The sequence below is a fragment of the Aquarana catesbeiana genome, linkage group LG06 (assembly GCF_042186555.1).
Source record: "Aquarana catesbeiana isolate 2022-GZ linkage group LG06, ASM4218655v1, whole genome shotgun sequence".
Taxonomy (NCBI): domain Eukaryota; kingdom Metazoa; phylum Chordata; class Amphibia; order Anura; family Ranidae; genus Aquarana; species Aquarana catesbeiana.
Window position 1 is genome coordinate 187,791,013 of NC_133329.1, and position 27,902 is coordinate 187,818,914.

General features: G+C 42.9%; 1 protein-coding gene across 3 annotated transcripts in view; it reads right to left on the minus strand.

Moving 5' to 3' along the window:
• SNX29 (sorting nexin 29) overlaps positions 1–27,902 on the minus strand; it is a 2,112,233-nt gene that overhangs the window by 1,297,022 nt on the left and 787,309 nt on the right. For all 3 annotated transcript variants that reach the window (XM_073591167.1, XM_073591166.1, XM_073591168.1), the window contains one exon: positions 3,332–3,425. In XM_073591167.1, coding sequence (XP_073447268.1) covers positions 3,332–3,425 — 94 coding nt within the window. The remainder of the gene's footprint in view (positions 1–3,331; positions 3,426–27,902) is intronic.

Consider the following 27,902-nt stretch of genomic DNA (forward strand, 5'->3'; position numbering starts at 1 on the left):
AAGGTTGATATTAGCGCAGCCTAATTTCTATTGTTTTCTCAATATATATAGCTTTACATAGCTTATAACATTGCTGCTTTGATTTTCCTTAGACTGTGATGCATTTCCCTGAAGAAGACTTTTCTTTGAAATAAGCATGTTGGAACTCTACTACTCGACGCCACGGTTTCTTGTCTGTGGTGACTGTATCGTGTAGTGTGATGTAGCACTTTCTTCCAAATTTTCCTTTCATATGCGAATGCAACCTTTTAATAATTTTGTAATGTGATATCCTTATCAAATTCTATTTTTTTTGTATTTATATAATTAAAATTCAGATTTGTAATAAATATTAAATTAAATTAAATTAATATAACTCAGTGCTTTACTATTTTCAAGCTACTATTCAATTCATCCTATTATTAAACTGCAGGCTCCACACCTTGCCGTGATCAACATGATCCCCTACGTTGTGAAAACTGGGAGTCCCTCTTTGACACAGGTTACCATTACCAGCAGGCAGCAGCTTACACACAGAGTGACGGTTCTCAGCTCCTGCAGCAAACACATGACTTTCCATACCATCATGATCTCACAGTGTACTGTGGAGTCCTCAAAGTAAAAGTCCCGAGTCCCCACGAGGAGTGAATATTCTGTGAGGAGTAGTGGTTGGTGCAGGACACAGATAACATTGGTGTATAGGCAGAGAAGGAATCAAACATGATATGACATGATTCAGGAAACTACCACTTCACTGGCTTCCAGAAACACTTCAATTCCTACACTTTAATTGGCAGCAGGAATTGTGTACTAGCCACATATGGAGCAAAAGCTGCAATTATCCTTTTCTTTAAATTAAAACCTAAGAAGAAAAAGGCAGTAACACAGAATTAAAGGGACCAAGGCTTGAAAGAAGACTGCCGAAACAGATCCCCTCATAACAATAATTTTGTCATGTAAAAAATAAAACGTCAAGTTAAAAAAACTGTTCAAAATGAGGAATTGACATCTATTATGCTGTACATGTGCAACAGTTTGTTGGAGGTATATGATTAAATAAACATTACTTTTAAACAATTAAATTCTGTGAGGCCGGGTAAATGAAACCCTCAGATCAGATAAATGAATTATCATTTTGTTCGTGATCACAGGCCTATGCCCATTCCATCGCACCTTCATACCACAAGGCCAGCCATGGAAACAGAAAGTTTGGAGTTAAAGTTATTTACTGGTGCAACCTTTATAAGATTTCTTTGTCAGACTGTGTGTACACCCAGCACACGAATGACTAATGCTGCTGCACACTATCATTGGTATAATACCTATGAACATTGCACAGACAAAATGATCATGGATTCTGTTGTTTTGCAATTAAACAAATGTTCTGCATTTCCTAATTTCTGAATATTTCATGAGGAAATTCCTAATATAATACTCTGAAATACAAAGTGCACATAATGATTCTGAGCTTGTTGGAGCAGGGTCTTCCTTCACTTACATCATATCTGGAGACAAGAACAGGTAGATCGGCATACAATAGTCTACTTAAAAAAATGCATTGCTGTCTTCTGCAACCAGTTAGCTTTGGCCAAAGTTGAATAATGCCCTTGCTATGGATGTAGGCGATTTACGTACCTTACAAAGCCTGAATGGAAAACTTCTAGGACATTTCTAAGCTCTCTGGTGGGGCTTTGTGTGGGTGGGGACACAGGGGGCCCCATGAGTCAGTCCATCCCTGATCTTGACCTAACTAAACAGTGGGTCAAATCTAGAGGTAAGTGGCTTGTGTGGATGGTGGAGGATTATGCATGGATGATAAGGATTGGCACTAACAGGTCATAGTGGTTTGGAGTTGCAAAATGTTGAGCGCAAATAATAAGCCCACAGAAGATATATGCTGTTTGGACACTTTAAATATTAAAGAGCACAGAACTGTATATGTACTTTTTTTAATGCATGCATAAATAGACACTTGTTATGGTGTATGGCCTAATTATATAAAACATTATGAAGTTCCTCTGCACGTATTTATGTTGATAATGTGTTTGATGTGGGAACACATGTCAGTGATTGAGCTGCAGCACTTATAGTTTGCTTTGCAATTTTCATTTGATTCATCTTCACATTTTTTATTAGTGTGGCAGCGTGGAAGATATTGCTAGTAAGGATTTGAAATGTTATAATTTAAAAAATGGGTACACACAGTTTTAATAGTTTATTTGCCAAAAGTACTAGGTTTACCCAGACTGTTTTTGGATTTTTCAAACAAAGGAGCGGGGATTCTTCTGAAAAAAAGTGGGGTTATGACATATTTTGTAGAGCATTTGCTGATACAAATATATCTGAGAAATACCGGTGGCTATGTTATAGGCGTAATTTAATGGCATGCAGTTCCATTGTATAAAAGCTTAGGAAACCCTACAAAAAAACAAAAACAAAAAAACATCTTTGCTTACACCATTCAGTAATTACCATAATATTAATCTTTAAATCTGCAGGCAAGAGCAAGAATAGGCTGCATACAGACTAATATTTCAGATGTGTCAAAGCACAGATGCTTTTGGGGTTTGATCAGCACTTGTCTAACTGATGTGAGCACTTGGCTCACTGATCCTGTGTGTTAGCCTATTTAGCTTAACTTGCAATGACCACAGCTGAATGCTGCTTTAAAAGTGTTCTATTTAACAACTTAAACACACACACATTAAAAATGACCATGGCTTAATGAAGAAAAGGTTTAATTGAGCTAAATGGCCCAGTTCAAGGGGCACTCAGGCTGTCCACTTCATATGGTGCCACAATATAATGATTACAAAATAAAGCAAATGTTTACATTTGATTCTGTAGTTCGTATTGATTCTCAAAGTAGGACTTCCATCTTGTGAGCTTGGAAACAAAATCTAGTTAATCACAGAGGGGTGGGGTTGCAGGCACTGAATGCCGTTATTATGAAGCCCCTGTAAATACATAATATCTGGTTGACCACTGACACGATAATTCTTGGAAGATTCAAACAAATCAGAAATATCAATCCGTTTTATGATTGTAATTAACCTTTGCAACAATTTGTCATGTAAGCTAATTTCAACCAAAACACTGCCTGCAGAATATGAACTTCCAAAAGGTCAAAATATCATTTTGACAAACATAGTTAGGCCAGGTTAAAAAAAAAGACATTGGTTTATTGAGTTCAAACAAAAACAGAAATGTTGCATTTAATCTGTAACAGTATCAGTGCTACAACATTGCACATGTTTACCAAATACTCTTTTACTCAATTTAATATTCTCAAAATTGACCAAAATAGACAGCTTTAGTGATCTGTTAAAAAGTGAACATTTCTAGGGCTTACCTAAAATGAATATCTGTTTCTCTTTGTGCCAACTCTTTAGCAAAGGTAGCACTCTCATTTTCATGTCCATGCGGTAAATTGTCCAGGGTGGAATCTGTATCAGATATAATGGGCTTGTTATTTCATAAAATTGAATGAATACCACTATTGACATGGCCTCTGGAACTTTTTTTTTTTTTTTTTAATCTGTGTTTGACAAAACAGAGCAGTCTAGCAAGAAAAGTTCAAAGTCTGACAAATATATTTCTATATTTATTTTCTTTAAGTTACCAGAACACTCAACATATATCTTCCCTGGTGAACATAAAAGGATTAGTAATCCCTTTTCAATAAAAATTACATGATGTATGTTAAAGTTAATAGAATAGTCATGGAAACAATGTGTCAGACATATCATATCAGATGTCAACACCTAGGGGGTTATTTATAAAAGGCAAATCCACTTTGCACCACAAGTGCAAACTATAAGTGCAAAGTGCACTTGAAATTGCACCGAAAGTGCACTTGGAAGTGCAGTCGCTGTAAATCTGAGGGTTAAATCTGAAATGAGGGGAAGCTCTGCCAATTTTATCATCCAATCATGTGCAAGCTAAAATGCTGTTTTTGATTTTCCTTGCATGTCCCCCTCGGATCTACAGCGACAGCACTTCCAAGTGCACTTTCAGTGCAATTTCAAGTGCACTTTGCCCTTGTAGTTTGCACTTGTAGTGCAAAGTGGATTTGCCTTTCATAAATAACCCCCCTAGTTTTCTCTCTTGATACACCAGAAACAGGTTACTTATTGTGAATAAGCCACTGACATGAAGCTTGTAAATGTTGCTACTCTTTCTTTTTCTAAATTTTAAATGAATATTTTCAAAGCAGTACATAAGTTCCAGGTTTGCCCACACAGGGGCTATAAAATTTATACAGAGTGTTAAACGGTGGAGGTGCGTCCATAAAGGGCACAGGCACCGCTCTATCACCATAGATTCATGCATTGCATGAATCTATCTATGGACGCCTCTGACTCCCCCTATTCAGGTGTCCGGCCCCTTTTCGGGCACCGGGCACCTGAATTACAGTGGTGGGGGTGTTTTTTTTGAAGCACCAGATTAGAGACGTAGGCTCTAATAGGCGCTCAAAAAGGTGAACAGGGGGCGCAATGCTGTGCGTTCGCTGTTCACTCAGCTGTGTGTTAGCAAAGCGAAGGAATTCACTTTGCTAACACTGAACCACCTCTCAGCCAAGTAGGTGCTCGAGTCTGTTACCTGTCACCTGATTGGCTGAAATGTCAGGCGTTGTGATTGGACGCCTGATAGAGAGGATGGAAGAAGACACTGAGGAGTGTGCAGGACACCGCCGCTGACCCACTGCAAGACAGGTAAGTGCCGGGTGATGCACACTGGCAGCATTTAATGGGGCACAGTAGCGGCAATTGATGGGCACACTGGCAGCATTTGCTGGGGCATAGTAGCAGCAATTGATAGGCACACTGGCAGCATTTGATGGGGCACAGTAGCGGCAATTGATGGGCACACTGGCAGCATTTGATGGGGCACAGTACCGGCAATTGATGGGCACACTGGCAGCAATTGATGGGTACAGTAGCTGCACTTGATGGGCACAGTGGCTGCGTTTGATGGGCACAGTGGCTGCATTTGATGGCACAGTAGCAGCATTTGATGGGCACAGTGGCGGCAATTGATGGGCACAGTAGCTGCATTTGATGGCACAGTGGCTGCAATTGATGTTTTTTTTCAGTTAGTTTGCGCCCCCCCCCCCAAAAAAAAATAAAAAATTTTGAGCACCAGCCGCCACTGGTGTTAAACATACTATGTCATAAAACAGAAGGAGAACAGTGCAAAATACAAAAGGGTGATGTGATTTTAAAATGGTTATAAATGACAGTAAAGATTATTTCATCAATCTAAGCAAACAGAAAAGTGGTAATAACCCAGAAAGAAAATTATTTCAAGGTTCATCTATGAATAAAACAGCATTTTTGTACTTACCATTTTTTAGAGTTTATTAAGGGACAGAAGCTCAGTAGACATTCTGATATACAGTAAGATGGTTACACTGTCACCTTTAGAGGGAACTGGTAAACAAAAAAGCCATTGGTCAGCCAGGTCCCAGCAAGCCTCAGCTTTGTATAAAAGCAGTATTTATGAGTGAATCACATGAAAACAGGGGAAAGACTAGGGATGAGCTTCATGTTCGAGTCAAACCCATGTTCGACTCGAACATTGTGTGTTCGGTCGTTTGCCGAATTACGACGATATGGGCCGGTCGCGCCAAATTCGAGTGGCGCATCATGGCCCATAATTCACTGTGGCATCGCAGTGTGCATTGCTGGCTGATGATTGGCCAAGCATGCACTATGACCCGCATGCTTGGCCAATCACAGCGCCGTCTAAACAGAGAGCCGTAATTGGCCAAAGCCAAGGAGGCTTTGGCCAATTATGGCTCAGGGGGTTTAGTACACGCCCCACACTATATAAGGCCGCCTGCACAGCGGCCCTGTGTAGTGTGTTCCAGTGTTCAGAGATAGAGAGAGAGACAGACAGACAGTGTCATTTGATTTAAGTTAGATAGAGTAGGCAGGTCGAGTCAGTTAGCTACAGTGTATTGTGTATATATATATGCATCCCAGGTCCCAGGTGTTGTGTGTGTGTGTATATATATATATATATATATATATATACTGTATTCAACTGTATTCAGTTTAGCTAGATCCTGTTCTTCTCTTCCTAATATACTGACAGGCAGGCAGGTGTATTTACAGTATTTCCAGCTACTGTACTGTGTACCCTGCACAGTCTGACCTTCGGTATAGCAACCTGCAACCAGGTGCTTGTGTAGGCTCATTGAAGTATTTCCAGCTACTGTACTTTGTACCCTGCACAGTCTGAGCTACAGTATAGCAACCAGCAGTCAGGTGCTTGTGTAGGCTCATTGAAGTATTTCCAGCTACTTTACTGTGTACCCTGCACAGTCTGACCTACAGTATAGCAACCTGCAGCCAGGTGCTTGTGTAGGCTCATTGAAGTATTTCCAGCTACTTTACTGTGTACCCTGCACAGTCTGACCTACAGTATAGCAACCTGCAGCCAGGTGCTTGTGTAGGCTCATTGAAGTATTTCCAGCTACTTTACTGTGTACCCTGCACAGTCTGACCTACAGTATAGCAACCCACAGCCAGGTGCTTGTGTAGGCTCATTGAAGTATTTCCAGCTACTTTACTGTGTACCCTGCACAGTCTGACCTACAGTATAGCAACCTGCAGCCAGGTGCTTGTGTAGGCTCATTGAAGTATTTCTAGCTACTTTACTGTGTACCCTGCACAATCTCACCTACAGTATAGCAACCTGCAACCAGGTGCTTGTATAGGCTCATTGAAGTATTTCCAGCTACTTTACTGTGTACCCTGCACAGTCTGACCTACAGTATAGCAACCTGCATCAAGGTGCTTTTGTAGGCTCATTGAAGTATTTCCAGCTACTTTACTGTGTACCCTGCACAATCTCACCTACAGTATAGCAACCCACAGCCAGGTGCTTGTGTAGGCTCATTGAAGTATTTCCAGCTACTGTACTGTGTACCCTGCACAGTCTGACCTACAGTATAGCAACGTGCAGCCAGGTGCTTGTGTAGGCTCATTGAAGTATTTCCAGCTACTGTACTGTGTACCCAGTCTACAGTATAGCTACCTGAAGACAAGTGCAGGGGTTATCATACTAATAATACTACAGGCAGGCAGTTGATTCAGCTAGCTGCAGTATAATCAGTATATATATATATATATATATATATATATATATATATATATATATATATATATATATATATATATATATATATATATATATATATATATATATATAGTCAGGTCCATAAATATTGGGACATCGACACAATTCTAATCTTTCTGGCTCTATACACCACCACAATGGATTTGAAATGAAACAAACAAGATGTGCTTTAACTGCAGACGTTCAGCTTTAATTTGAGGGTATTTACATCCAATCAAGTGAACGGTGTAGGAATTACAACAGTTTGCATATGTGCCTCCCACTTTTTAAGGGACCAAAAGTAATGGGACAGATTAACAATCATCAGTCAAACTTTGACTTTTTAATACTTGGTTGCAAATCCTTTGTAGTCAATTACAGCCTGAAGTCTGGAACGCATAGACATCATCAGACGCTGGGTTTCATCCCTGGTGATGCTCTGCCAGGCCTCTAATGCAACTGTCTTCAGTTCCTGCTTGTTCTTGGGGCATTTTCCCTTCAGTTTTGTCTTCAGCAAGTGAAATGCATGCTCAATCGGATTCAGTTCAGGTGATTGACTTGGCCATTGCATAACATTCCACTTCTTTCCCTTAAAAAAGGCTTTTTTTGAGGCTCACCAAGGGTTTACATCTTGTGGTGAACCCTCTATTTTCACTCTGGTGAAGTCTTCTCTTGATTGTTGACTTTGACACACATACACCTACCTTCTGGAGAGTGTTCTTTATCTGGCCAACTGTTGTGAAGGGTGTTTTCTTCACCAGGGAAAGAATTCTTCGGTCATCCACCACAATTGTTTTCCGTGGTCTTCCGGGTCTTTTGGTGTTGCTGAGCTCACCGGTGCGTTCTTTCTTTTTAAGGATATTCCAAACAGTTGATTTGGCCACACCTAATGTTTTTGCTATCTCTCTGATGGGTTTGTTTTGTTTTTTCAGCCTAATGATGGCTTGCTTCACTGATAGTGACAGCTGTTTGGATCTCATATTGAGAGTTGACAGCAACAGATTCCAAATGCAAATAGCACACTGGAAATGATCTCTGGACCTTTTATTTGCTCCTTGTAAATGGGATAATGAGGGAATAACACACACCTGGCCATGGAACAGCTGAGCAGCTAATTGTCCCATTACTTTTGGTCCCTTAAAAAGTGGGAGGCACATATACAAACTGTTGTAATTCCTACACCGTTCACCTGATTTGTATGTAAATACCCTCAAAGTAAAGCTGAAAGTCTGCAGTTAAAGCACATCTTGTCTGTTTCATTTCAAATCCATTGTGGTGGTGTATAGAGCCAAAAAGATTAGAATTCTGTCGATGTCCCAATATTTATGGACCTGACTATATATATATATATATATATATATAATCACGTTACTGCCTTCATCTAGCTCAGTATCATTATCAGAGCATTCAAAACGCTTGGCATCCTCCTGGAGCATGTACCCAACACTGTGGTCAAACAGTTCGAGGGACTCCTCAGGAGGACATGGTGGGGCTAGGGAAGGAATCACTGATGCCATTGAGCTGAGGGAAGAGGCCGCGTTGGTAGCTGCTTTTCCAGACAAAGTACCCTGAGCCTGGGTGAGAGAGGAAGAGGAGGATGAGGACGGTTTCGTCATTCACTCGACCAAGTCTTCCGCCTGTTGTGGCTCAACACGGCCAGCTGCCGAAAAAAAAGCCAAGCGTGTCCCACGGCCACGTGCTGATGAGGATGCACCGTGTCCACGACCAGCACTGTTGCCTCTAGACACAGAGCCTGCTTGCCCTCTTTTATTGGCTTGTGACTGTCTGCCTCTCCTTGTTGGCCTTCCAGACATACTATTGGCCTGCAGTGAGCTGCACACAACTGGGATATATATGATATATATATATATATATATATATATATATATATATATATATATATATAGGCAGTAATGTGAGCACGGACAGAGGGGGTGCCCAAGAAGGACAGCAATCCGGCAGTCATGTTCCCCCTGCTGCAGCATACTGCCAGGTTTGCTCCAGTGATGAGGAGGGAGGGGATGATGAGGTCACTGACTCAACGTGGGTGCCTGATTGGAGAGAGGAGGTCGCACATCTCCAACTAGGCAGGATGCCCTCCAGGGGCCAGCCTAAGGGCAGCACACCTGACTGCATCACACCTCAGAGCTCCGCATGTGCAGGGCTGCTGCTGTCTCTGCGCGTTATTCCAAAAGTTCTTTGGTGTGGGCCTTTTTTGAGACGAGTGCATCAGATCGCACCGCTGCTATTTGCAGCGGTGTCTCAAGCGTATCTCACGTGGCCAAAACATCTCCCGCTTGGGCACCACATGCTTGACCAGACATATGTTGACCTGCCATGCAGTTCGTTGGCAAGCGTACCTAAAAGACCCACACCAAAGAACAAAGAGGACCTCTCCTTGCTCATCAGCTGGGATCTCCAACCCCACTATACCTTCAGTCCTCTCTGAGACTTGCACTGAGAGGAATGAAGGTGTAGATTTAGGTGTGTCACAGCCAAGTACTTGCAGGCAATCTGCTATTGGTATACCGACGTCAGATTGTACCAGGCAAATTTCCCTGCCCCAGCTGCTGCACCGCAGAAAGAAGTTCGCTCCCAGCCATCCACATACCCAGCGGTTGAATGCTAGCTTGGCAAAATTGCTAGCACTTCAACTGCTACCTTTTCAGTTCCGTGAGTTTGTGGAATGTGCGGTTCCTCAGTGGCAGGTTCCCAAACGCCACTTTTTCTCACGGAAGGCGATTCCAGCTCTCTATCGGCATGTGGAAGGCAATGTCTTGGCCTTGCTGGACAGAGCGGTCAGCGGTAAGGTGCATATTACCACTGACTTATGGTCCAGCAGGCATGAACAGGGACATTACCTAAGTTTCATGGCGCATTGGGTGACTCTGCTGGCAGCTGGGAAGGATGCAGGACAAGGTGCAGTAGTGTTGGAGGTTGTTCCGCCACCACGCCTCCAAAATGCCACTACTGGTAATTCTGACACACCTCTCTACTCCACCCCCTCCTCCTCTTCTACCTCCATGGCCTCTTCCTGTGCTTTGTCCTCGCAACCAGCGGTGCTCCATAGGCATTCGAGGGGCTACGCATGTACGCAGGCCAAAAGATGCCATGCGGTGCTTGAGCTGGTGTGCTTGGGGGACAGGAGCCACACTGGGGCAGAGGTTCTGTCAACTCTGCAGGGGCAGGTTCCGAGGTGGTTGATGCCACACCAACTTAAGGCAGGAATGGTAGTTTGCGACAATGGCACCAACCTCCTCTCCGCCAGGGACAAATGACCCATGTGCCCTGTTTGGGTCATGTCCTTAACTTGGTGGTGCAGCGGTTCTTGGGCAGGTACCCGGGCTTACAGGATGTCCTGAGGCAGGCCAGGAAAGTCTGTGTGCATTTCCACCGGTCATATAATGCCAGTGCTCGGCTGGCAGACCTTCAAAAGGAATTTACCTGCCCAAGAACCGCCTAATCTGTGACATGCCCACTAGGTGGAACTCAACGTTTGCCATGCTGCAGCGGCTGCACAAGCAGCAGAGGGCCATCAATGAGTACCTGTGCGACTATGGCACCAGGACAGGGTCAGGGGAGCTTGTTTTTTTTTCCCCACGCCAGTGGGCCATGATCAGGAATGCATGCAATGTCCTGTCACCATTTGAGGAGGCCACAAGGATGGTGAGCAGTGACAGTGCATGCATCAGTGACACTGACCCCCTTGTCCTCCTGCTTAGCACACGCTGCGTGGAATAATGGACAGGGCACTTGAGGCAGAACAGAGGCAGGAAGAGGAGGACTTCCTTAGCTCACAAGGCCCCCTTTATCCAGACAGTGTTCCTGTGTGCCCGCAGATCACACAGGAAGAGGATTGTGTCAGCACGGAGGTGGAGCCTGGCACTCAGCATCAGCAGCAGTCTTTAAGGGATCATTTACAGTCCCAAGAAACCCATGGACTTGTATGTGGCTGGGAGGAGGTGGCTGCAGATCATGTCGTCCTTAGTGACCCAGAGGACTCCGGACCGAAATGCCTCAGCAAACCTACGCTGGATGGCCTCCCTGATCCTGCAAAGCCTGCGGAAGGATCCTCGTATTCGTGGTATCAAGGAGAGGGATCAATACTGGCTGGCAACCCTCCTTGATCCACATTACAAGGGTAAGGTTGCGGACCTTATCTTGCCATCGCAGAGGGAGCAGAGGATGAAACATCTTCGGGAGGCCTTGCAGAAACACTGGGCAACGCGTTCCCAGAGACTGGGAGGTTACAAACTCCTTTTTCTGGACAACGTGTTGCTGAGGCTTCGGTCAGTCAAAGAAGGAGCGGTGGAGAAGGTGGCCGTCTGACCGATGCGTTCAAACAATTTTTTAGTCCGCAGTCCCAAGGTATGATCGGTTCCAGCAACCATCGCCAGCGTCTGTTTTACATGGTGCAGGAATACCTGGGGGCAAGATCTGACTTGGACACCTTTGCCACCGAAAATCCTCTGGGTTACTGGGTCTTGAGGATGGATCACTGGCCAGAGCTTGCACAGTATGCAGTTGAGCTACTGGCCTGTCCTGCCTCCAGCGTTCTTTCGGAATGCACATTCAGTGCTGCTGGAGGCTTTGTAACCGAACACAGGGTGCGTATGTCCATCGACTGACCTTCATAAAAATGAATCAGTCTTGGATCACCATCAGCTACCTAGCACCTGATGCTGATGTAACCGAATAATTTTTTTCGAAATGTCAGATCCCTTCAAAGACTGCCTATGCTGATGCTGAGTGACTATCCTGTTATGCTGAGTAATTATCCTCTTCCTCCTCAATGATCATGCTGATAGCTTGTAAGAACATTTTTGGTTCTGGCCGCCGCCACCATTGCCTAAGGCCCAATTTTTCAGCCCCTGTTTAACAGGGGCGTGTAATTACAATTTTTGATGCAATTCTTTGCAGCAGGGCTAGTTCCAGCGCTCCAACTAGAGTATCTGTGAGGGGTTGCAGTGTTGTGGCACCAGCACCAGTGCCTAAGGCCCAATTTTTCAGCCCCTGTTTAACAGGGGCATGCAATTACAATTTTTGATGCAATTCTTTGCAGCAGGGCTAGTTCCTGCGCTCCAACTAGAGTATCTGTGAGGGGTTGCAGTGTTGTGGCACCAGCACCAGTGCCTAAGGCCCAATTTTTCAGCCCCTGTTTAACAGGGGCATGTAATTACAATTTTTGATGCAATTCTTTGCAGCAGGGCTAGTTACTGCGCTCCAACTAGAGTATCTGTGAGGGGTTGCAGTGTTGTGGCACCAGCACCAGTGCCTAAGGCCCAATTTTTCAGCCCCTGTTTAACAGGGGCGTGTAAGTACAATTTTTGATGCAATTCTTTGCAGCAGGGCTAGTTCCAGTGCTCCAACTAGAGTATCTGTGAGGGGTTGCAGTGTTGTGGCACCAGCACCAGTGCCTAAGGCCCAATTTTTCAGCCCCTGTTTAACAGGGGTGTGTAATTACAATTTTTGATGCAATTCTTTGCAGCAGGGCTAGTTACAGAGCTCCAACTAGAGTATCTGTGAGGGGTTGCAGTGTTGTGGCACCACCAGCCTAAGGCCCATTTTTTCTGCCCCTGCTCAACAGGGACATGTAATTACAATTCTTGATATAATATTTCACAGCAGGGCCCGTTCCAGCGCCCACCAAGAGTAACTGTGAGGACTTACAGTGTTGTGGCACCAGCACCACCATCACCAAAGGCCCAATTTTACTGCCCCTGTTCAACAGGGGCATGTAATTACAATTCTTGATCTAATATTTCATAACAGGGCCCTGTGAGGGCTTACAGTGTTGTGGCAACACCAACACCTAAGGCCCAAATTTCTGCTGAGTATATAGGGCAGGCCCTTACTTTCAAACATCCAACTTACAAACGACTCCTACTTGCAAACGAAAGGAGACAACAGGAAGTGAGATGAAATCTACCCCTAGGAAGGGAAGTTCTCTCCTGTAAGAGTTAATATGGGAAAAACGTTTCTCCTTTCCACTGATGCTTTATCACCAATCCTTGTTTCACTAAAAACCCCAAATTTTCAAAAAACATTTGTCATTGGGACAAAAAGTTAGCTGAAATCTTCTGAAGAGGAGCACAGATAGCAAAACAAATGTCACAGGGGTGATAACCCTTCCCTATGTTTTCCAAAAAGCTTAGAAATAGATTTTTTGGCTGGAGCTAAACATGTTAAAAATGTACCAGTTCAAAATTACAGATTCTACTTAACAACAAACCTACAGTCCCTGTCTTGTTTGCACCGCCTGTATACTGCTGTTCAGCGTATCTACGGCCTGTTGGCCCCACACCTTTCCTTTTTTTAATTTCGGTGTGGGGTTCCCCTTAATATCCATACAAGACCCAAAGGGCCTGGTAATGGACTGGGGGGTACCCATGACGTTTGTCTCATTGATTTTCATCCATATTGCCAGGACCCGACATTACATTAAAGCCGCAAGCAGTTTTAAATGACTTTTATTACTTTAAAAATGTCATTTTGTGCAGGGACTGTTCTAAGCACGGGAAACACGCGCCACTTTACAGGCATACTATAGAGACCCCCCCGGGTATGATATTTAAAGGAATATTTCACTTTTATTTTTTTTTTTTACTTTAAGCATCATTAAAATCACTGTTTCCGAAAAAACGGCCGTTTTTAAAACTTTTTTTTGCATTAATATATGTCCCCTGGGGCAGGACCCAGGTCCGCAAACCCTTTTTAGGAAAATATCATGCAAATTAGCCTTTAAAATTAGCACTTTTGATTTTGAACGTTCGAGTCCCATAGACGTCAAAAGTTCGTGCAAATTTTTGGTCCGTTCGCAGGTTCTGGTGCGAACCGAACTGGGGGGGTGTTCGGCTCATCCCTAGTCCCTGCTAAGGTGACGCATACCCGATCCCGTTCTTCTGTTGTTCATGTGCAAGAACCACAGGGCTCTTGTATGGAGCAGAGAGCCAGTACTAGTGCCGCTCATCCTTCTGGTGAACTGGCAAGCACCAGCGGCCTAGTACATCCTGGTCATAGACACACCAGCACTGCAGTAACACTTGTGATGTGGTGAGTCCCATAAGTGTAGTTCAAGCTGGTGCAGTGGCTAGCACAAGTAGTGCCCTGCAGCCACCAAGAGTTCGAACACAGGCCCTTAGAGCACACAGTGCCGTTCCCGCTGCATATGCTAATCCTGATTGGGAGCCCACCACTTCTGCAGCGCTCATACTTCCCCCATTCACTGGCCAACCCGAAATTCAGGTGGAAACAGTTGATTTGACATCAATAGATCTATTTTGGACCAAAGCAATTTGTAAGCTGGTCAATTTGTATGCTGGTCAATTCATCGCCGCTAATCCCCATTTGACCCTTGCCAGAGAATGGAAACCTGTTACCGTTTCCGAATTTAAGACCTTTCTGGGCCTTTCCCTCAACATGGGCATAACTAAAAAGAGTTGCGGTCATATTGGTTCACTGACCCATTTCATCATATGCCTGTGTTCTCTGCTTGCATGGCCAGGACTAGATACAAGCAGATCTTGCGGTTCATACACTTCAACAACAAAGAAATCTGACGTCCTCGGGGTGACCCTGGATATGTTGTCCTCGGGGTGACCCTGGATATGATCGGCTCCACAAAATTCAGCCCCTCGTAAACCACTTCAACCAACAGTTTGCAGCCTTGTTTATTCTCGATCAAGTTGTCTGCATTGATGAGTCCCTGATTACATTTTCTGTCTGTCTTTCAAATAGTATCTCCCCAGCAAGCGTGCCAGATAAGGGGTCAAGATGTATAAGCTATGTGACAGGGCAACAGGCTATACATATAGTTTCATGGTTTACAAGGGAAAAGATCACATGGAGCCCCCCCAACTGCCCAGACTACATAGGGAGCAGCGGTAAGATTGTTTGGGACTTGGTGTCACCCTTATTTGGAAAGGGGTACCACTTGTACGTGGACAATTATTACACAAGCATACCACTTTTTAGTCAACTTTTTGATTGTGGAATTGGCACACGTGGCGATCTAATCGCTAGGTCTTCCCACAACGGCTTGTAGAAACCAGACCTAGGGGGAGAGCCTGCTTGAGATGTAATAATTTGCTCGCAGTGAAGTGGAGGGACACACGGAATGTTAACATTCTGTTTTCCCTTCACGTTTTCCCTTCACGCAGATACAACAGTCAAAATTCCAACGGCGACTGGTGTTGTTGTGAAGCCCCTCTGTGTCCACGAATACAACTTTAACATGGGATAGGGGACTTCAACGACCAGATGATGGCGCTGTACTTAATTGCTCATAAAGGCAGATACTGGTATTAAAAAAGTGTTTGTATATTTATTTCAATTGGCTTTGCTGAATGCTTATGTGCTATAAAAAGTGTCAGGACAAACTGGATCCTTCATAAAATTCCTGGAAGAGATGATCACAGCCCTTTTGTTCCCAGAGGATGCTGTGCCTCAATTTCTCAATGCAAATTCAGTGAGCCGGCTGTATGAGAGGCACTTTCCCGAAGTCCTCTGTGATACCTCATGCCAAAATAGATGTCGTGTCTGCAGAAAACGTGGATATAGGCATGACACCCGCTTTTATTGCCCCTCCTGTCCTGGCCAACCTGGTCTCTGCATCATCAATGTTCCCATCGCTACCATGGAGTGGAGTATTAGCGTAGGGTACAGCACTGCACAGTCCTAGGGCACACTAACACAGGGTCTTGAAAAGATGAGATGGTTATCACATTTTGAGATACCCTAATCTGGAACGTTTATAGTTAAAATAAAAGTGCATACAAAATAAAAAAAGAAGAAAAAAAACAAAAAACCCCCAAAAATAAAAAATAGTTGTCGTTTTATTTTTCTTCTCTCTCTATTGTTCTCTTTATATTGTTACTGTATTTTATGCTTAACTGTAATGTTTTATTGTTAATGTGTTTTAATGTATTTGCTTTGCAGGTATGTTATGTCCTACTGTTATACTGTAATGTTACTTTGTTTTATTGTTAACCATTATTTGCTTTACAGATACGACATTCAGCTGCAGCACAGGTTTATTTATTCTGACAGCAATAGGGTTTGCTCTCACGATACGTAAAGCCGTGACTCCAGCGCTGTAGGAGGTGATTTCACCACCACAGTTAAAAAAAAGAGCATATATGCCAAATCATGGGGGCAGGGGTGGAGGAGCGATTTGCCCCTAACATTAGAGGCAGATTGCCCCAATGCTTTGGCATATATTTTTTTACTCTTTTTTTGGTACAGATTGCAATGAAAAAAAAGTTGCCCACAGGCTGCATGAAAAGAACATACATTACAATATATAAAGGAACAGATATCCCCCAGATAAGTAATAAGGACTTTGAAGGCAACAAGGAAAAGGGGGTCTAAACAAAAATTGTATTGATAATTTATTTATTCATAAGTAGAAGAAAATATAAAATTATTCAGGTGCAAACATCACCAAAAATAGAATAAGTTAAAAACAACAACTATGCGAAAACTGTATTGTTAGTGCGTGGTAATTGTAGACATTCATCCCAACGCGTTTCAGGACACTTGTGGGGTCCCTTCATCAGGGGCGTTCAAGGTGAGGCAGAATTACCATAGCATATTCTAAAAATGCAAAGCAGAGAATTAGTGATAAAAAAAAGGTATCTGCTAGGTATTTACAGGAAGTATCTGTTTGCCTTGGATCAACCTGATGTGTGCTAATACTTTCTATATTTATTTTTTATTTTCTTTGAAGATCCTCTACTGATTAACAACATAAGGATGTCTATTAGATTGTAAGCTCTTCTGAGCAGGGCCCTCTTAATCCTATTGTATTGTATTATAACTGTATTGTCTCCCTTTTTATATTGTAAAGCGCTGCGTAAACTGTTGGCGCTATATAAATCCTGAATAATAATAATAATGTACCTATATATATCTTTACCCTCATTATTAACCTATAATACGATGCCCCCATCCTCAATTTTTGGCTATTGTTATAAACACATGTGTCCAATAATAAATGCCCCTTTTTTTAAAAAGGGAGGAGGGAGGGGTTTTCTCAGGTAGCATGCATTAATACTAATGAAAATGCTAAACTGATTAACAAAAGCTGCTTCTTTATGAACCCCATATAATCCTAAGATATGTTATACTTTTTTCCTTGCAGACATTTTTAATAGTAACATCTGTCCCAAACCAACCTGCACTTAACCACGCAGACCTTCTGGCTCTATATAGCCAAGAAGTGACCTTTACATTGCTCCACGGCATTTGTTGTGATCTCACGGCCGTACTGCACCAGCCGTCACACCACTCGGAGGTGTATACATTATCAAGTTCATCTAATCGGTAGGTTATCTCCCAATCCTGGTCTCAACGATGCTCCTGCCTCTTGCCCTTTGTCCATGTCCATCTTTTTTTTATCACTATTTCTCTGCTTTGCATTTTTAGAATATGCTATGGTAATTCTGCCTCACCTTGAACGCCCCTGATGAAGGGACCCCACAAATGTCCTGAAACGCATCAGGCTGAATGTCTACAATTACCATGCACTAACGATACAGTTTTTGCATACTTGTTGTTTTTAACTTATTCTATTTTTGGTGATGTTTGCACCTGAATAATTTTATATTTTCTTCTACTTATGAATAAATTAATTATCAATACAATTTTTGTTTAGACCCCCTTTTCCTTGTTGCTTTCAGAGTCCTTATTACTTATCTGGGGGATATCTGTTCCTTTACATATTGAATTTGGGATTGGCAACCTCCAAGCCCCCTTTTTGGTGGACTTTTATAGTTATCTATACGATCTACCCAGGGTAGTAAATACCCACTCCCCCTTTTTGCTCTCTATATATCAGTTTGTTTCCGAATCCAATTGGGAACATTTTTTGAACATATAGAATTATTCACTTTTTTGTCTTGATATGTGTTTTGATTATGATGATTATTGATTGGAATATAATGTCTAATATTGATGCATAGGCTTTGTTGCACATTCATAATTATATTATGCTTGGCTGTTCCTTACCTAGCAATTATTTTTGTTTTCTGTATTTTGTGTTTTCTATTTTTTATTTAGTTTTTTTTTGTTCTTGTTTTCTCCACCCTTTTCTCCCCTGCCTCATCATGTTACGGGGACAAGAATGGGAGGCCCTTATGGCAGGCTATTACAAGGGCCATGATGAGAGGGAATCTTCCCACACAGAGGTACTGTCTCTTTTTACTCAACTTAAAAAAAGTAGTAGAAAAGAAGGCTACATGTTTTTGGCACATTGAGGGCTTCTCTAGGTATTTGCATGAGAATATCAACCCTTTCGGTTTAAGGATCCAGATTTTTCCCACTCTGGAAGACCTTGATACATCTTTTAAACTAAAGTGGGAAAAAAAAAATCTGCAAAATTGTACAATGTTAATGATGCAACTCCTGATTGAGGAGTACCAAAAGCACATCGCTGACACGGACAAAGATATTGATGTAATTTAAAATAAATTACAACCTTTTAAAAAATTGGCCTATTTGGAGAGCAAGAGGAAAGAGTCAAAAACTATTTGGAGGCATTCACAAGAGACATTAGCTACAAAGGAGAAGAAATTTTGTCGGGATCAAAGAGCCTTCCACGAAGGGAAGGCGTATAGATGGCAGCAGAACACCAAATCAAACCCTTCAAATACCAGACAGAAAAAACACTATCATGAAAAAGAATTTGAGTCTACACTCAATTCATCAGTATCTTCTTCATTCTCCCAGAAATCACAGAGAACAGACAGAAAAAGCCAGAAGACAAAACGCTCATGTTCTGGAGATGACTCCATACCTAAGAAGCATATTATTGATCCATCACTGTCTCAACAACACTCCACGCCTTCCTTATTTGGAAATACTTCAAATTTGAGCAGAGGTCATGCACGCGGTGCAGCAGGATCCCGGACGATAGGACCTATAGGTGACGGGTCGTCTGCTGTTACTCATGTGGGAACACCCCTCCCACATGATACAACAGATGACAGAACTAAGTGATGTACCTACGGACAGTCCCGATACCCTGAATATTATCAATCTAACCAACCATGTACTTTCTAAAGCTGAAGTATCCATTTTATGCAAGGGTCTGAATTTCTGTCCAGATTCAGACATGGACGCCTTTGACACTCTCAAGGATGTCCAATTATTTGCAAGACATTTATTCTTTAAAAGTGTATACTCTAAAAATCAGACAACCGAGATAACTAAAACTACGGAAACAAATGAAAGGAAAAAAACTAAAAACGCTGAAACCGATAAATTATTAGAAATTCTAGTGAGCCTACTGGAGGAATCCAATCCAAGTGATTTAATTGATGACGCCACGAGTGCATGCCAACAGCGCGCTGAGGAACAGATTGAAACCATTTCAGGCCCCTCTATTTTCAAAAAGAAATCAGACAAATTCCCTCACCTATCCGAAAACATAAAGCTGGCAGCATTTGTAAATCTTGTAACTGCGGATCTTAAAAAAATTAAGAAAAATAAATCTAGATCTACTGGAAATTTAACCAAAGAAGAGAAAACCGCGCTGCAGTCGCTAAGAGACAGGCATGATTTAACTATCAAACCAGCAGACAAGGGGCGCAACATTGTCATAATGACAAATGACCAATACCAGGAAATGTGCAACAAGATCCTCCAAAACAGCACGTGGTATAAGAAAATCTCAAGAAACATAATTGAAAAATACAAAGAAGACTTCTACTCTCTAGTGGATGAGGGTTTTTCCAATGGGGCAATCAATAGGGAAGTATGGGAGTATGTACGCACTAAACACCCCAGGATTCCTACCTTTTATAGTCTGCCAAAAGTACACAAAAACACACAAACTCCACCTGGCAGACCTATCATTTCAGGAATCGGAAGTATCACGGAGAACCTCAGTAAATTTGTATACGCCCAATTGAGACCCTACGTACAAAATATTCCATCCTATATAAAAGAAATATATATATATAAAATATGTATAACATACATCTTCTAACAAATCTAACTCACCCCAAAGACCCTATTGGTGGCTGTGGATGTCGAAGCGCTGTACAGCTCAATTCCCCACCATCTGGGAGTCGCAGCTGTGAAGCATGTACTCTCACAGTCCCTCAGGGACGACTGGAAAACTGGGCAGTTTATCACCACCTCTCTGGAATTCATTCTGTCACACAATTGTTTTTCTTTCAATGGCTCCCACTTCCTCCAGGTGCAGCGAGTAGCGATGGGGACTTGTTGTGCCCCATCCTAAGCCAACCTGTACCTTGGGGAGTGTAAGCGGTCCCTCCTAGATGATGAGGATTTGGCTACATTGATGTGCCATATCACTCATTGGTATAGGTACATATCCTCATCATCTGGGAGGGATCAGTGGATCTTCTCAACACTTTTCTGCTGGCTATCAACAAAAACAATTTCAATCTGTTTTTTACTATGTCCTTCAGTAAAGAAACCATCACATACCTGGATGTTACTATTTCCAAGAATGATGATGGTAGTAGATGGTAGTAGATGGTAGATGGTAGTTTGTTCAGGAAACCTACTGCGGGAAACACCATCCTCTATGCCTCCAGCACACACCCTAGAGCTCTCATTCAATCCATTCCCTATAGCCAATACCTTAGGCTTAGGAGGAATTGCTCGACAGAGGAATCCTTTCTAACAGAAGCCGACCATCTGAGGACAAGACTCCTAGACCGAGGCTACTCACATAAATGCCTTAAGAGAGCTTTTAAACGTGTAAGGGACCAATCAAGGACCAGCCTCCTTTTCCCGGAAATTCCAAAGTCTGATAACATCAAACCACAGACCACTCGTATTATTACGAGATACAACAGCCAGCACAAAACAATCAAGAAAATCTTTGAAAAATACTGGCATCTACTTCCCATCAACCCCACTTTAGGACCACACGTTCCACCATACCCAATGGTCACATATCGCAGAACTAGATCAATAAAAGATTAACAAGTTCAGAGTGAATTCGTGGGAAAATTCAGATCAGACCCCTGCAAAAACATGGGCACTTTCCCCTGTGGCGGATGCACTACACGCCGATTTATGAATACCCAAAAAAATGTAACATTACTAAATGGCATAGTGTTTATACCACGACACTATGCCAATTGCAAAACTCCTGGAGTGGTATACCTTCTGACTTGCCAATGCAAGTGTTTCTACATAGGAAAAACGAAAATTGAGTTTCGACAACGAGCAAGGCGATACATTACTAGTATGCTAACACCCAATCCAGACTTTGGGTAGGCACGTAATTGACCACCATGGGGGGTTTAAGGATATTTTAACTTGCTGTCCACCATTTTAATAGATTGTATCCATTTTAGAATAATATGTATATGTGATGTTTATGAGAAGTTAAGTTTCACTTTCTTATAAATGGTTTGATTTCTCCGAAATGATGTACGAAGCCTTTTCCTGTTGTTAGTTTCTATATGAGTTATTAATATACTATTTTGCTAGATGAAACATCCTGTATCTTTACCATATATTAATGAAAGGGTTGGACTTTTGTTGTGATGTCATTTTGGTTATATAAGTGGAAACACGGAAGTAAAAGACCAGATCATTCTGAATTGCATGCCTTGTGTATCATAATTTCCCATCGGAATGATCTCCAGATCTGAATGGGTTTGAAGGAACACTCTAGGCAGGATATCATACGAGGGTTCACTTGCTTTTAGAACATACTTACACCCCATCAGGGGGATATGCCCTAAATTTAATTTTCTCATCCTGGATCGAATTCATCCTAACATCAGGTGAGGAGATTGGAATAAACTCCTCCTACAATGAGAAACCCGATGGATAGTGGAATTGAATGCTACTTCCTTCCCAGGCCTGAATACCCAACTTAGCTTTAGGCTTTTTTTGGAAGGTTTTCAATCAGGGGTGTGTGAAAAAGACCTTTAGGAATCCTGATATACCCTAAATGGCTGGTTAACTCTGTCTAGGGAAAACATCCATTGCCTAGACAAATGTGAGAATTCTCTTTATTATATATCATATATGTGTCATACAATATTGTATGAACCAGCTTAGTAGACACACTTATTCCATCATTGTCTCTGCTGGATTGCTCTCTGATGTGTTGACAAACCCCTAACTGCGCGGCCCATTGTGCTAGACCTAATAATCCCTTGAGACCATGTTTGGGAGTCACTGCTGATGTGTGCGACATACTGCATCTTTTATATGTATGCAAGAGGTTTGGGTGTTTTTTTTTTTTTTTTTTTTTTAACATCGAGGGAGATTTTTGTATTCCAGTCATGCCAACTACGGCCCAGAGAGTGAGTTCAATGACCATGGCTATGTTACTTTGAGATTAGGGCTTTATGTGTATATGCATGCTTTGAGAAATACTACTCTATACCCATGAGCTTTACTATAAAGGACAACATTGTAGCCTTGCAACTTTGCTTAGGTTAATTATTTTATGCCACCAATGTTGCCTGTCAGCGCCCTTGGTGCCTCTGTGTTTGGCTTCACTGCTGATGTTTTTCATATGTGTCCATATCGCTGCCTCATCTGATCGTATGTCTGCCTCTCCTAGGTATCTTACTGTGTCTAAAGGATGTGAGCGCATTCCACTGCTTTGCGGCGCAGTCCCGCCCCTCCCTCTCTCCCATTGAATGGAGGTGTGTAGGAGGTGGATGACCAGCACTGTGCACGCTGCCTAGCCCACCCTCCATACCCACCCACAGATGACAGTCTTACATCACATGGGCCAACACTAGCGCCAAACCTCACCCACACCATGTATCTCGGCTGACACAGCGTGCGCAGCATAGGAGGCTGCGCACGCATCAGTGTCTCCCTCCTCACAATAAAAGCACTAGCTCCTACCTAAGCATTAGCCTCCTCTACTCACACCAGAATGGACGTGCTGTATATGTTGGGGATCGCTCTGCACAGTTAACTGCAAGGTTGGCCAAGCATTTAGCTTTCTTGTTGCAATTTGACTGGGACACCTGCTGTAAAGGGGCTCTGACTGGGACACCCGCTGTAAAGGGGCTCTGACTGGGACGCCTGCTGTAAAGGGGGCTCTGACTGGGACACCTGCTGTAAAGGGGGCTCTAATGGGGACACCTGCTGTAAAGGAGGACTCTGACTGGGACACAAAACCATTTAATTTCAGTTGAAGATAAAATTTGTGTGCGCTTATCTCAAGTTCGACCCAGAATTGAGCATCTGTGCAGAAAAAAGCAAGCCCAAGTTTCACATTAAGGAGGTAAGTGTTTTTTTTTTGTTTTGTTTTTATTTACAACATTTATTCTATTATTTGATACAGTTTCTTTATTGCTGTTATATCTACAGCTTGCTGATCAGATCCAGTATTCTGTGAGCTGTAGATCTGAAGTTTTTTTTTCCAGGGGTTCCCCGAGATCTCAAACTTTTTGCCAAGGGTTCCCTGAAGGCAAAAAGGTTGAGGAAACACTGGTCTACCAGCTTCTCCACACGAACTGTGGAGATGTGAGTGTGGTCCTGGGGGGGGTTGCTTGCCGCTCCCCAAAATGTTTAGCACCATCTGCTACTGCATTCATCTGCCCTCTAAGCATATAGTCAACTTATCTGGGCATTGAGCTAAGCTAGGTACAATTAGGTCTTATCTATGCCCACCAAAGGTTACTCTAAACAAGTAATATAAGCACCTTACCCCTAAAGAATAATTTAAAAAGGAGTCCTATTTTATAGGATAGTCCAGACTTTTTTTTTACCAAAATGGCAAAAAATTGGCCAAAAAATATATACAAGCCAGCAGGTGGATCAAGCCTGCCTTATAGTTATACAAAGTTACAGGTTACAGGTTTGTATTGTGCACCATTATAACCTTAGAGCTGCTGGCGTCTTAGCAACCAATGACATCTCCAGTGGACGATGAGGACTTCAGGTGCCTGCACAGCGTCCTTGTTTGCCCGTTCCCTGCCCCTGTCCATCAACACTGGGATAGAGTAAGGGAGAGAAACACTGCAATGCTAGTCAATACCGGTGTTCAAAGGTGTATTTGTTTTCATTTTAGAATGGGGTGTCTTGAGATTGTGCATAATTTTAACCACTTCATTACAGGGCACTTTTACCCCTATCTGCCCAGGCCAATATTCAACTTTCAGTGCTGTCGCAGTTTGAATGATGATTGCACAGTCATGCAACACTGTGCATGTAACTGGATTTTTATCATTTTGTTCACACAAGTTGAGCTTTCATTTGGTGATATTTAACCACCACTGGGTTTTTTTATTTTTTGCAAAATAAACACAAAAAAAAACAAACATTTTGGGGAAAAAATTTGTTTTTCTTAGTTTGTGTTATAACATTTTGCAAATAAATAATTGTTCTTTATTTAGCCCAAATGTATTTTGCAAAATTTCTTTGATTAACCCAAATCAGTGTATATACTTTAGTTTGTGTGAAAGTTATCTCATTTCTTGAAGCCCTAAAATGCCAGGACAGTAGAAATACCCACCAAATGACCCCTTTTTGGAAAGTAGACAGTCCAAGGTATTTAGTAAGAGCTGAAGTTGTAATTTCCTGTCATAATTTTTTGGAAAATGAACCAGTGCAGTAAAGTGTCATCATATAACTGGTGTGGTCGTGATCAGGGACACGGTAAGTTTTTTATATTATTTTTTTCTTTATTTTACATTTTTTTTTAACACACTGTGACCAGAGCAATATAATGTTACCATAGTAGCATTGTACTACTCTGGGAAAGTAATCGGGATTTTTTTTTTTTTACACATTATGGTTTGCTTATAGCAAGGAATTACATTGCTATAAGCAAGTATTTTACTGAATAAAACTGAATCATTCAGTCTGTTTTGTTCTGATTAGCTGTGATTGGTCAAAGCTAATCACATGGTACAGATGGGCTTTTATTGGCCCCATCTGTACCATGTGATCAAGTTGACCAATTGCAGCTAGCAACACATGAAAAGAAGCCATCCATTGTGTACAACTGTCATGTGACCTGCTGTGATTCTTCACGATGGTCACATGTTACCGGCAGTGAACAGGTAGTCTAATAAGTCACCGGCCATGTCCCATGGACTAAGCTGGTGACAGATCAGCGCTTCCTGACAAGATGTCATTTGACATCCAGTCAGGATGGAAAAGTCACCGCCCGGCCCTCATTTGTCTATAGGCCGGGTGGGAAGTTGTTAGAGGGTGCCTTGACTGCAAAAAAGGTTTAGAAACACCGGGATAATCAAGGAAAAAAAGTGCTTATTGCACTCTAGCTTATACAGCACTGTTCGGCCAGTGGATTGGAGGATAGCCACGGTGTGCGTCGCAACTTTCACTTTCAGGTTATCCTCCAATCCCCTGGCCGAACGATCATGGGGTTGGCGGCTCGCTCCCGCTGTGCGTCGGCGCCATGCCCACACGTTCGACGTCCGGCGTCATTGGTGACGCCGCACACCCACGTGTTTGTTTTGTCCACCCGCGTACAGCACGTGGGATGCCGGGCGCCTACATATGAGCGCTAGTCGCTCGGACGTGGCTGCTCTCTTCCCCCTAGCTGCGCACTCTTCAGCGTGACGTTGGTGGACTCACTTGACGGTGCTGCAGGCTGCTCTCACCACCACCCCCTTCGGGAATTATTTTCTGTCTTCACTCCATTTTTGTTCCATCACTTATGTCACCTCTTCACTACACATTCTATTGTGTAGTCCCAGGTAATTTCTTTTTTACAGACTCTCACCTTATTCGATGGTACCTTTGGTGGCTCACATTGGTGTCACTAAATTATTTCTTTTTCCCACTTTCACTTTCAGGTTTCCATCTTGGGCTTATCCCAGGACCTCACATATCCCATTTTCCTTTCTTCATTTCCTCCACTATTCAGCTCTTATCTATGTTAGATCCCATCAATAGCACTTCAACCATTATTTTGTTTTTGTTATATTTCTCACCAGTTTCCTGGGCTCACCCCCATTACATCAGTTCTGGCAAGGTGACCCCCATCCAACACGTGTCATCTATCTTTCCATCTGGCCTGCTACCGGTCTTGTGCGTTACCTCAGCTCCCGGGGGGATGATCTCTCACCTCCATATGCCTTCTGCTATATACCTTCAACATCATTATTTACCTTTATGTAAACCTTAGGTAAGAGTTGGTAGGACCATTGACATATGCTCCCTCTCTTCCTATTATAATCAATTACCATTGATTATTAATTCATTGTCTATCATAGGTACCTCATATGTATAGCTGCTCCTGATGAGTGGAAACGATCCACGAAACGCGTCAAGCTTTTTACCATTGGATGCTATGCCAAATTAATCATGATTTTACCATGGGTCTGAATTGTTTAAATCATCAATCAAATTTTTTTTGGCTAATAGTGTATAGTTACGTTGGAGTGTACTGATGGTTCATTATCAAAAATATATGCAACTGTGCTACCGTACTATGAATTTTATTGTGTTATGATTTTATCATGCCTTTTTATTGTACTTATCATGTATTGTTATACCATTAATGTTATCCACTGTACTGTCTCCTTCCATGCTGCCATTAAAATAATATTTTTTACTATATTGATTGATTTAATCTACCCAAGTGTCTTGTTTCATATAAAGTCCCAAACCCCCTCCTTTTGACATGTAATAATTAGGGATGGAGTCCTGTGTACTGGATGGTCACGGCTCATATAAAGTCCCACTTCTATTTTATTCCTCTTTCGTTGGTAGAGTGGATGACCAAGCCGTCCTCATCCTCCTCATCCTCTCTCACCCAGGATCAGGGTACTTTGGCAAAGCAGCTGCCAACGCAGCCTCTTCCCTCGGCTCAGTAGCATCAGTCACTCCTTCCCTAGCCCCACCACGTCCTCCTGAGGAGTCCCCCGAACTGTTTGACCACAGTGTTGGGTACATGCTCCAGGAGGATGCCCAGCGTTTGGAAGGCTCCGATGATGGTACCCAGCTAGAGGAAGGCAGTAACATGAGCCCAGAGAGAGGGGTGCCCAAGAAGGACAGATATCTGGCAGTCCTGTTCCCCCAGCTGCAGCATACTGCCAGGTTTGCTCCAGTGATGAGGAGAGAGGGGATGATGAGGTCCCTGACTCCACGTGGGTGCCTGATAGGAGAGAGGAGGAGGAGGAGGCACATCTCTAACGAGGCAGGATGTCCTCCAGGGGCCAGCTTAAGGGCAGAACACTGACTGCATCACACCGCAGAGCTCTGCATGTGCAGGGCGCTGCTGTCTCTGCGCGTTATTCCAAAAGTTCTTTGGTGTGGGCCTTTTTTGAGACGAGTACATCAGATCCCACCGCTGCTATTTACAACATATGTCTCAAGCGTATCTCGCGTGGCCAAAACATCACCCGCTTGGGCATCACATGCTTGACCAGACATATGTCGACCTGCCATGCAGTTCATTGGCAAGCGTACCTAAAAGACCCACAACCAAAGAACAAAGCGGACCTCTCCTTGCTACTCATCAGCTGGGATCTCCAACCCCACTATACCTTCAGTCCTCTCTGAAACCTGCACTGAGAGGAATGAAGGTGTAGAATTAGATGTGTCACAGCCAAGTACTTGTGGGAAATCTGCTATCGGTACACCAATGTCAGATTGTACCAGGCAAATTTCCCTGCCCCAGCTGCTGCACCACCGTAAGAAGTTCACTCCCAGCCATCCACATGCCCAGAGGTTGAATGCTAGCTTGGCTAAATTGCTAGCACTTCAACTGCTGCCTTTTCAGTTGGTAGACTCTGCCCCCTTCCGTGAGTTTGTGGAATGTGCGGTTCCTCAGTGGCAGGTTCCCAAATGCCACTTTTTCTCATGGA